Genomic DNA, 12,154 nt, shown 5'->3' with positions numbered 1-12,154 from the left:
CTCTAAGACCCTGCGAAGTGGAAGAGTCTCGGAACTCAGGCTCCAAAGTAAGCCTGGAAGTCTACACAGCCCAAGTCCCGCGAACCCAAATCGGTTGGCTTGGGCCAGACGCAGGTGTCTAATTGCTGAGTAGACATACCCTTAGAGATTTTCTTCATCTGAATCATCAATTGCCATTGTTTATAAATATACATATTTTAAAGTATTTTAAAAACCACACTTACCTATGAATAACTTCTGAATCTTCTGCACTTTTGTCCTTAAAGTCAAGGATTTCCTGAAGACTCTGAACATACCTAAAACATAAATCCTGTATGCTAGATTTTTGTCATGATATTCCATTCAGATCTTCTATTTTGTGAAGACATTAACAATTTTCTTTTAACATTTGTTAGCTTGTAATCATGAACAATAGCATAGACCCACAACAGTCATGTTATAGTTATGGTTAAAGAGGCATTTTCATTACTAGCCCCTACTTTCAGGCACTTTCAAAATAATATCTTACATGCTGAAAATACCTTGGCTTGTTCTCATGCCAAAAGTTTTTTTTTTTTTTTTTTTAGGTGTTAAAAATTTTAAATCATTCAAATGGATAAAAAAACATTAAAACTCAAAATCATTTTAAAATGTTTTTCACACTTGAAGAAGCTAGTCATATTTTTCTTGCACTCCATTTTGATAGCTTTTTTGAGAACTACTTGTATGCCAAGTTTGAATTTTTACAATGAACAAGTTGTAACATAGTGTTCTATTTACCTGGCCAATTTAAAACACCTTTTAGGTGCAGGGTTGTACATACACAAGTTTCAGACTGCTTCTCAAGGCTGTGATAACTCATAAATAAGTCAGTTTTCCTATAATATACATTAAAATGTTTTTTCCTGTTCTGCTTTTTTAAATAAATTCATGAAATAAGCGACTTTCCCAATAAAATGCATTCCCGTAAGCCTCTCAATAATGTAACTGCTTAATTGACACATTTGTATTTTATTATATGAGCAGCTGCCCTGTCAATTTTTCACTTTCACATGAATTTAACACTCATTAAATTCATTCTAAGTTCTACCTGATTACTCCTGAAAGAATTCTGCACCACTGCACATGCGAAGAATTCATGTCCCCTGCAGATTTTTTTTCTCCACAGAAAATACATTCTGTTGGAGAGGCGCTGCAATTACACCTTTCACTCACCAGGGTCTGATGTGGCAGCAAAATAGAGGGCAGCCATCTCACCGTAGCAGCTAAGAGCGATAGGGAGAGAGCAGAGGCTGCTTTTCTCACAGTGATATGCTTGTGGGGACCGATGAGGGGAGATGGGATATGGAGGATAGACAGAGTGGGGCACACAGGGCTGCAGGGGGTTCATAGACTGGGGTTCAGAAGGACTAGTTGTGGGACAGACTGGGGTGGGGGGAGTGGAGATGCAGGACCATCAGGGGGCAGGGAGATGCAGGGCCACATGGGGAGAGGGGTAGGGGGTGGCTGAGTGGGGTGAGGGATACATGAGGATGAGGGCAGGGGGTGCAGGGCCACATGGAGACATGGGCAGATGTGTTTGACTGAATGGGGGAGGCTAGGGGTCAGCCAGGCTTCCCAACTCCTTAAGAATCCCTCCCCCACACCCAACCCCTGCTTCCATACTTCTCCCAACCACACTCAACAGCCCTCCACATTCACTCCCAGGCTCCTTCTCAGCAATTACTCTCCCTCAGCTCCTCCATTACCCCTGACTCCCCAAAACCTCTGCATTGCTTCTGAGGAGTGTGGAAAATACGTTTCTTTGTTGTAGTTTAAATGAATTATTACTCAAAATTATGTATTAATATATCTAGTAGGGAATCTATATGTCCAAAACATTTTCTGAACTTTTTTTGTTGTCTATATTGTTACAGACATACTTGATAGGTATTTTGAAATAAATTACCAAAATAATTGAAACTGGTGTGATTATATTGTGTTATTTTGAAAAATAAAATATGCAGAATTTTAAAATATTGTGCACAGAATTTTTAAATTTTTGGCACCAAAGTTTTATTTTTTGGTGCAGAATTCCCCCAGGAGTTCCTGACTCTTCGACAGGTTTTTAAGTGAGTAATGTTCAGTATAGCGGCTACATTTAAAATGATGAAAATTATGATGATTTGTTTCCTGCAGGGCTGATCTTAAAGTCAAATTCTTCAGATGATGTTTTAAAGTGCAAAATTAGACCTGCCCCTCAAAATCCAATAAATCATCTTTATGCAGGGAAGTAAGTGGGGGTTGGGTGGAGGATAGATTCTAAACACACACTCACACACTGAAGGCAAACCCCTCCCCTCACCCAAACCAGTTCACACATAGTAACATGCTTATTGTCACATGATGCATTAGCCCTTTAAAGAGGATGGGGCTCATCCTGACCTGTGCCAGGTCTAGACTGGCTTACCAGGTGATCATCAAGAAGCCACCTGATCCTCAGATCAGCAATGGTACTTCCTAAAAGAGGGAGTCTGCTCAGTTAGAGAAGGAGAGATCTCCAGAATACAGGAAGGCTCATGTAACAGAGCTATGATTAGAGAATACCTGGGAAAGGACTTTCTATGCCACCCTAAGGGAAAGACAGGGGCTGAAGGAACTGTAGGGCTGAGGAAAGACTAGTTTTGATATAAGTTGACATTGAACTGTGATGTTGTTTTAATAAATCAGAACCCACAAAGGGACACGTTTGCAACCTGAGAGCCTGTATGTGGTTTGGGAATGGAATCCTAAACAGGGAAACAGAGGCAGTGGGTGAGCCCAAAGTCAAACTAAGTAAGCCCCTGCCACACTTACATATTTGATATGGCTAACGCTGTGATTTATTTTAAGTGATGTATGGGGGAAAATGAGCTAATCTCAAAGCTCTTAATCAGTAAAACAAAAACATTACTGCCAAAAGAAAAGTAGTCCTATATTAAATTCATAAAACAAGGTACGAATAACAAACATAAAAATGGAAAGACCTTCAGTACTGGACCATGTATTTAATCTCACTGCTAGTGCATGATTTTTCAGTATAGTAATGGCTATTTTCTAGAAAATGTCTTGAAAAACCTACTATTTATAGAGACAACACTATCAGTTTGGGCCAACATTTATATTTGTTAAAATCAGATATTACAAAACATAAATCCAATATTTCCATGACTTATCCAATAGAAATAGATACATTTTGCAGACCATTGAAGGCTCCAAGATTTTAAAAGGGAGAGGAAGGTAAGGATCTTAGATCTTCTTTGTCCTATGGGTGAGAGAAGAGAGACAACAGAAGATACTGCAGGTAAACTGTGTAAAGTGTAAAGCTAGGTAAGTGGTGTAAAACAGAGGTTTTGTGGAACACTGGATCACCTTCTATGGCAAAAGAAAGATGTAGGGCTTGGACTGCCTCCATCTCAGAAGAAGGAGAACCAATCTTCTGGGGGGAACAGACTAGCTAGAGTAGGTGGGAGGGTGCATCCAGGGGATAAACACACTGCATATAACTGAGACTCTAGCTAGCACACATATAAAGAATCAAGGGGCATAAGGCAATCAAATATATTCTCCCATATACCCATGCTAGAAGGCTGGGAATCAAGAAGAACTAGAAATGCTCATTTACTATCAGAAATCTGACACTGAAACCTGATAGGGTGAGTCACAAGTGGAATGTTAAAATCACTTGGATACACTAGTTAGGAAAGAGAGTAAACAGAAGGGGAGGCAGGTAGAACCCTAAATAAATACTGATAATTCAGAAGAACAGGATCTGGAATGATTATGAATTAACATTCTAATTGATAATTACAAGATGGAGTTACTAGGTGGAAGTCCATTATAGACTCCCAAATCAGTTGAAGGAACAGAATCAGCAGTTCCTTCAATTTCTACTTATAATGTATAGAAAAGAAAAATTGCATTATGATGGGGAACTTCAATATTGGAGACATAAGTCAGAGGTCTCATGCTGCCACTGGTATAACATCCTTGGATGATAACTTTAATTATAATTAAATTATAGTTGACAACTTTCTACAAGTATTGCAAACAACCTGGGGTAATTCTATATTGGACCTCATTCTGATGGATAAAGATAAATTGACTGCTGCCTTGATGCAAATGATCATGACTGAATGCTATTTATGTGCAAATAGAATAGTCCCAACCAGTATGCTTTAATGCTTTAAAAAAGGTCAATTCCCAAAGTTACACAATGGCAAGCAAAACGAGTGGTAGGAAAACTGAAACCTCAAAATGTGAGTTGTTTATTGTTAATTGTGAATTGTTTAAGAATGCTTCTAGTTGCCCCAAAAATATAATCCCATAATCAAAGGCTTTTTAGGTTAAAACCATCCTGGTTAAGAGAGGAAATGAAAGTAGCTGTTAAAAATATAACAAATAGGAAGGTGACAGCCATGAGTACAAATTGGCAGTTAGGAAACTGAATCTCTCATCAGCGTTTCCATAATTATTGCATTGGATCAAGAAATTAAAGGACTGTGACATAATCAATGCCACTCAGCATTGTTTCATGGAAAACAGGTCTTTTCAAACTTTAGCTAATCTCACCCAAAATGATAAAGGTAACTGACATAATATATTTAGACTTCTGTAAGGCATTTTTCTGAACCCTACATGACATTCGTATGAAATAACTACTACACAAAATCAATGTAGTCCATATCGAGTGGATTATAAACTAGTTAACAGATCACGAAATAACTAAGTAAGGTGCCATCATCCAGTGGAGGTGTTTCTAATGTTGTCCCACTGGGATCTGTTCTTGGCTTAAAACTTCTAAATATTTTTTTTTTGGATTATTGATGAATCATGGCTGGTAAAATTTACAGATGACACATTGGCCCAGTAGAAAATTGAGGGGGCAGACCAGTTACACAGTTATTCAGGTCTGGATTGCTGGGTAAGGCAGGCTCATTTGAACACGTGCATTTTAATACAGCCAAATGCAAACTCACATTTAGGAACAAAGAATGTAGATCACACTTACAAAAGGGGAACTGTATCCTGGAATGCAGAGGCAGTGAAAAGGAATTTGGAGTAATAGCAGATAATCAACTTAACATGAAATCTTAGTCTATGTCTACAGTCTCGCAATTCAGACTATGGGGGTGTGAATAGCAGTGTGCACCAAAGTGCTGCTCTGGAATTCCCCCATGTGGACACTGAGCCCAAACTAAATGGCTCCTAGTTCACATTAACAGGAATCTTTTAGTTCGAACAAGCAGTATCCAGACAGGGGAGTTAGAGAGCAGCACTTTGGTGCGCACTGCTATTCATATCCTTGCACTCCTAACTATAGGGGAGTGTAGACAAGCCTTGTATGTGATTCTGTAGCTAACAGGAGTAATACAATCGTTGGATATACAAGGACTCTTCGGACTTACAAGGCTTTTCAATTGACTGCCTGTTTCGCCCCTACAACGCTTGTTTCCCCCTTGACACTCAATTTGCATAAAGTTTGCTTGAAATCATTTCCCGGTTGTGTTATACTGGTATGGAGCTGGAAGGGGTCGCTTCTGATCGGCTTCGAGGCAGTAGGGTAGCTTGTTGCTGGGTAGGGTTGCCGCTTGTTTTTGATTGGCTGAGCCCAGGGCTGGGAGCCAATCAGAAAGTTTGAACAGTGATAGCTAGATCACTGAAGCTCAGCGCGTGTGCTGTTCTCCCTGGTTTTTCTGAGCCTGTGTTGCTGGCATTCGGAACAGGATATGTTTTAGAATGGCAGCAGTGTTAGTCTGTATTCGCAAAAAGAAAAGGAGTACTTGTGGCACCTTAGAGACTAAAATTTATTTGAGCATAAGCTTTCGTGAGCTACAGCTCACTTCATTGGATGAAGTGAGCTGTAGCTCACGAAAGCTTATGCTCAAATAAATTTGTTAGTCTCTAAGGTGCCACAAGCACTCCTAAACAGGATATGTAAATTTATATGTTTATTTGGATGCTGTTTACAAAATGCAGTGTACAGCAAATACATTGATGTTGCAACATTTAGTACAAAAATCTGGATTATTGTGATGAAAACAGTGTATCAGCCCTTGTTCAGGAACCAATGCCCCCTTCATACCATTGATTCCTATGGGAAAAGCGGTTTCAACTTACAACATTTCGATTTATAACACAATTCTGAGGAACAAATTGTGTCGCAAGTCCGAGGACTCCCTGTATAAACAAAGGAACATCAAGCAGGAGTGAGGAGGTGATCTCCCTCCACGCAGCATTAGTGAGACTATTGCTGAACCACTACCGGTATCAACACTTCAAAAAGGATGTTAAAAATTGGAACAGGTTTAGAAAAAGAGCTAAAAGAACGACTTAAGGTTTGGAAAACATGCCCCTAGTCAGATGTTAGAAGCTTAATCTACTTATTTTCCAAAGGAAAGTTAAGAGGTGACTTGATCAGTTTATAAGTACTTAAATGAAGAGATTTTTAAATGACTGACAGCTTTTTAATCTAGCAGAAAAAGGCACAAAAGCCAATGGTGGAAAGCTGAATCTAGACAAATTCAGACTAGAAATAAGGTACAAATTTAACCCTCCGGACAATTAACCACTGGAATAGGGATATGATGAATTCATCATCACTTGAAATCTTTAAATCAAGATTAGATATCTTTCTAAAAGATATGCTATAATAAAACAAAAGTTATGGGCTTGATGCAGAAACTAATGGTTGAGATTCTATGTGTTATGGAGGTCAGACTAGATCATGATGGTCGCTTCTGTCCTTAAAATTAGGAAACAACATAAACAAATGCCTTTTCAATGTCTTCAACCTAGAAGGATGAATGACATTGACTGAATATGAACTATAAACAGAAGTGAAACTGACTAGGCTGTTTCTTCTTGAAAGAAAAGCAAGGAGTAAAAACATGATGATCAGCTAGAAGTAAAATACTCAACACTCTCTCAAATAGAATTTTAGATAGGAACAATCACATTCAGAAAAAATTGTTTAATGCTACCATATAACAAACATGTATGCAAACAGTTTCTTATGCAGTTGCTTAGTTTCTTAGTATACTTGCACAACAATAACCCTTAAACGCAAGATAAGAATACAAGACAGTTCTTACCAGCTCTGCACCAGCTGAACTGAAGGTGTCTTTAGCAGGTTGTCTGGAAGCAGACTTATTTCCTTCATTATGTTTGCCAATCTTACAGGCAACTCTTGTCTCAAAAACATGAACGAAGTCTTTTCACAAGCATTTTCAGATCCTAAAAACAAAATATATTTGGAAAAATCAGAATATAGTTAACATTTGTGGAACATCTTTATATAGCTATATATAGATCACTATTTTCCTGAACATTTTTGTGGTCTGGCTCTGAGGTTAAATTAGAACATAGGTATAACTTGGATGTGACCCTTTGTAAAACTGCATTATTTCACCTTAAAACAAAAATTGGTAGATACTAGTTACTCTGTCACTTAGGAACAAGTATGTTTTAAATGATATTTTTCACCATGAATTAAATAAGCCAGTTGCTTACAAAGAGTATTGTGGCACTGGGGAAGGGGGAGGGTGTCATGACATGCAACCATAAAACAACCTGAATCAACAGAATCTGAACCCTGGACCTTCAAATCCCCAATACAGGCCTTTAGTCATAAAAAATTATTTCTTTTGTTGTTTTGCCTCAGCATGGGAGGATGGACTAGATCAGTGGTTCTTAACCTGGGGTGCATGCACCCTCTGGGGGTGCGAGATGCTCTTTCGTGGGGTGCGAGACATGCCAGATTTTTTTAGAAGGTAAATCATCGAAAACAAAAATTAAGCACAGGCACGTAAATACATCTACTTGATGTAAAGATCTCGTTTGATTTGATGAAAGATCTCATTGAATTATGAACCAATGGCCAAATCCAAATGGAGTTTGAGACAATGAAGCTTGAGAATTTCTGGTGTGCTCAACTAGCACCGTTTCCACAACTGACGAAGACAGTACTGGAGATCCTTGTGCGCATTTGCGACTACATACTTGTGTGAGATAGGATTTTCATCACTCTTACACATCAAAACAAAGGCCAGAAACTGCCTACATGCGAGTGAGGACATGCATGTGGCTATTTCAAAAAAAGTTCCTTGTTTCTTGAATATAATTGAACAAAAGCAGCAGAAGAGTCACTGAGCCGGTAAACTTTAAAAAGGTGTGTGACTTTTCATGTATTGTTAGTTTTACTGCGAAATTAAAAATAAATATATAATTATCTTTCTTTTATTCTATAGTTATGATATATCTAGGTTTAAAGAACTGACCTACTTCAACAATTTTTGATAAGGGGTGCAAGAACATATTTTGAGCACCAAAGGGGTGCAGGCTGCAGTAAAGGTTAAGAACCACTGGACTAGATGATACTTGCTAGGGTAGAGACCTGACACCATTGTCAGCAATAAGGTCTATAAAATGTCCAGAAAAAAGGGTGATAACTCAAGGTAAGACCAGAACTCTATTACCTATCTTCTAGATCTATGCACCTTTCCCTAAGCTAAAGGGTATGTGAATGGGCCACATTGTCTCCAACATTTTTGACACAATGCCTGTCTTGGTAAGTGGTGGAACAGATAGCCTGATTCAGCTCAAATGTAGAATGTTTCTCAAAACTGTAGAGCGACTCAGAGCTCTAAAATGACCAATTCCTCTTCAGACCATACCTTAAAAAAAAAATAAACAACCAACCACAAGTTAGAGGTACTGTTTAATGGACCTGTCAAGGGATCCAATCCATGAAAAACATGGAGTCAAACTTTATTTAGGCATAAAAACTTGCTCTTGGATGAAAACACAACAAAATATTAGTCAACGAGAATTTTCTTTAATCAACTCACATCTTTCATAGGTGACATTAAATGGCACTGTTGTTAGCCGTAGCTGAGATCATGGCTCTAAAACATGGGGGTGGGAACGGGTGAGAAATCCTTCACTCCCACCCTACTGGTGGTCTTTTAAAAGGAGGGTTGAAGCACAGTGGCAATACAAACATGGGGCAGCTTACTTATGTGGCTAAATAAGACTTTTAACCTCAACTAGAAAAAATGCTAGAAAAAGTACTATAGGGAGCAATCCTGCACTGGTAGGGGGATAGACTTCGATCATCAAATCAAACTTTTCCAACTCTAATATTTTTGATTCCAGGACTTCAGTCTCCTGGACTGCCAACTGGTCTTTCACAAGAACCAAACTAACGTAGTTTTTTTTTTTTTTAAATCTATTAATTTTTACTTACAAGAATACTGAAAACTGGAACTCTTCTTTTCTCATGTGCAGAGTAACAATACCTTTAGTTCACATCCCTGATATTTTTAAATTAATTTTGAGAACACTTCAATCTGTAGGATGGAATAGTCACTTTCACGTAAAATGAGTTCCTTGTCATACTTAGCAAGTTTATCACATGAGAGATTACTAGATTTTCACTAACCCAAAGGCAGTATGCAGATGAACCAAGACGGCTCTAAAGTGACAGTTGCTTCATCAATGTAACAGTCCATCAACTACATGTTCTCCAAACAAGCCTCAGCACATAAAACCCTGATTTTGAAATTCACTGCATGCAGGCACACCACAGGGAACCCCGTCTGTGATTGAAATGGGGTGTCAAGCAAGTGCAGTTGTGCACCTATGAACAGTGAATTCCTGAATAAATGCCTAAACCATAATGGCTCCCCATTAAATAGATCTATTCTTCCACAATGTGCACCTTCCAAGACAGTGAAAACATCAGCATTAAGATTTAAGAGACCCAATGTATCTGTAATTTACACAAGAAACTAAGACTCCAATCCTGTGAAACTTATGCATGTGCTTAACATTATGCACTGTGAATAGTCCCATTGACATCAACCTTTAATAGCAAACTGACATGCTATTTGTTCTATAGGACTTCTTTCATCAATCTTCAAGTTGGATGGTGCAAGGGAATGAGGCAGGGATACACAGTGAGTGAGACAAAAGTTCTATAAATCAGTGTAATAATTGGGGCCAAATTTTGCCATTACTGTGTCATAAATTTGGAGGACAATATGCACTGGGTGAGTGTATCCGTTAATTGAAAAGTGAGGATTCAAAAATCGAACAGCTGCCTCATATCCCGTGCAGTCTAACTTGGGCGTGGAACGGTCAGAATTGCTGCAGAGAAACAACATTGTGATCATGTAATCAAAGACTGACATGACACCTGCAGCAGGACACAGAGTTAAGGTTATTTGTAGTTCCTTACCTATGATATCAGAATAAATCAATGATTTTTTTAAAAAATAAAAATAATATTTTAATTTAAATTAGATTTATTTTTTAAGTTAAACTATTTAAAATTAGTAGATATTTGCTGCTGAAGTTTTAAAGAGTCAGTCACTGACCTGATGGAAGCCATTGGCTAAGCATCTGGAACCAGAGTTTGTTGAGGTGCTAAACCAGTTTTTGACAGCATTAGCAAATTCTGCAGGGCAATGAGAAGATTTTCTTCATTTCAATTTGTTCAACTAGTTGAGTTCAACGACTAGCTAAATTCAAAGTTAACAAATTTGAGTTGATAAAGAAGGAAAGCTTGTTTTCCTCTTCAAATCTATGTATAAAAACTAGGTATAAGAGAATGATATCTACTAGTTCTAAAATCTTGAAAGACAGAGTCACCAGAAAATTGATTCAATTCACTAACTACAGATAATACTTCCTTCGTTAAATAAATCAGCTAGTTTTAAATGCAAAATGTGTTTTAATAAACTTTTTTTCTTATGTATCCAGCATATTTAAGGTAGTTTTATTTAAGTAAGAATAAACATTTTTAAATGCTGGTTTTGTGCATTTTTAATTGTATTTGAATTGCCACCCAAATTGCGCTGGACATACATCACAAATAAAAAATTAAACAAATCTAATAATTTAAAATATGTAGTACCTAAATAATGTATGTAAAGCTGTACAAATGCTTAAATATGTGTATAGATACAGTATATCCACCTGGTTAGCAAAAAGAAGCATCAAATTTAGCGTAAAAGCTTTGTTTAGTTGCAAATCAACATGTTTTAATGGCTACTAAAATGTGAATCAGCATCTCTTTAGGACAATAACTAAAAAGTACAAGTAAAAACCAAAATGAAAACTGATTATTTAAATCAAGGCTTACTGCTTGCTGATTTAAACAATGATTAAAATCAGTGATTTAAATTGCTTTGACTTAAATCAATTCACCCTGTATGACATCATATGACTTTGTGATCTTTACATTCTTTTAATGTAGATTTGATATGGAATATTCAAGTTTTCTGTCTGTCTGAATGGTCCAGCTTTAAAAAAGAAAAAGAAAATCCAGACAGAAAAAGCAACCCTACTGTAATGCACAGAGAATGTCTGATCATGTACTATTGCCAGACTCCTACCTCTGAACACAAAATCATATCTACTACAATTTTTAGCCTCAGCCAGTGGTTTTCTAGCTTTTAAGCATCTCAAAAAGTTGATATATTTTGAACATTTTTTCTGGTTATCCATGACCTTATGTCTAAGCACTGATGTCCATAAATTACTGCTTTGCTGTGAGAAATATTTGCCTTGAAAGCAAATTCCCATTGTAAGGGAGACACAGTAGTTTGGGGCCTATATTTGTTCTAAAAAGTAACTGAACAATACTAAAAAAGAAAAGGAGTACTTGTGGCACCTTAGAGACTAACAAATTTATTAGAGCATAAGCTTTCGTGAGCTACAGCTTACGCTCTAATAAATTTGTTAGTCTCTAAGGTGCCACAAGTACTCCTTTTCTTTTTGCGAATACAGACTAACACGGTTGCTACTCTGAAACCTGAACAATACTACAATCCTTGTTGAAATATAGCGTACATAGAATGATTACAATTTTTACTGTGTAATGCTGTAGATCATTTATCTTTTTAATTTAATAATTTTATTTTATGATTTAGAATAGACTTTTTATATATAAAGGATACACTTTTGTCTTATATAACATATTGTAAAATGAATAATTATGTAAAAAATGTTGAATGGATAAAGGAACCTTTAACTTTGAGCAGCTGAGGGGTATCTTCTTTAATTGAAATTATAGAGCCCTGTGTTTTTGAAGCTTGATAGACACGTGTGTTAGACCGAGTTCCCCAGGTATGTGTACATATAATTTATCAAA

General features: G+C 37.2%; 1 protein-coding gene across 7 annotated transcripts in view; it reads right to left on the bottom strand.

Annotated features, from left to right (window-relative positions):
* The window catches only part of PDK1 (pyruvate dehydrogenase kinase 1), a 28,751-nt gene that overhangs the window by 13,532 nt on the left and 3,065 nt on the right, over positions 1-12,154 (bottom strand). For 5 of the 7 annotated variants that reach the window (XM_038422412.2, XM_043505294.1, XM_043505293.1 and 2 more), the window contains exons 2-3: positions 7,092-7,233; positions 225-296 (exon numbers count right to left, since the gene is read on the bottom strand). In XM_038422412.2, the coding sequence (XP_038278340.1) occupies positions 225-296; positions 7,092-7,233 (214 nt within the window). Of the gene's footprint in view, positions 1-224; positions 297-6,117; positions 6,178-7,091; positions 7,234-10,376; positions 10,457-12,154 lie in introns of those variants that run through there. The other 2 variants (XM_038422413.2, XM_043505295.1) reach the window with 2 other exon arrangements.

The sequence above is a fragment of the Dermochelys coriacea genome, chromosome 11, assembly GCF_009764565.3.
Source record: "Dermochelys coriacea isolate rDerCor1 chromosome 11, rDerCor1.pri.v4, whole genome shotgun sequence".
In the NCBI taxonomy this organism is placed as follows: Eukaryota; Metazoa; Chordata; order Testudines; family Dermochelyidae; genus Dermochelys; species Dermochelys coriacea.
Note: the sequence above shows the minus strand (reverse complement) of the source record. Positions and strands in the feature narration are given on the sequence as shown.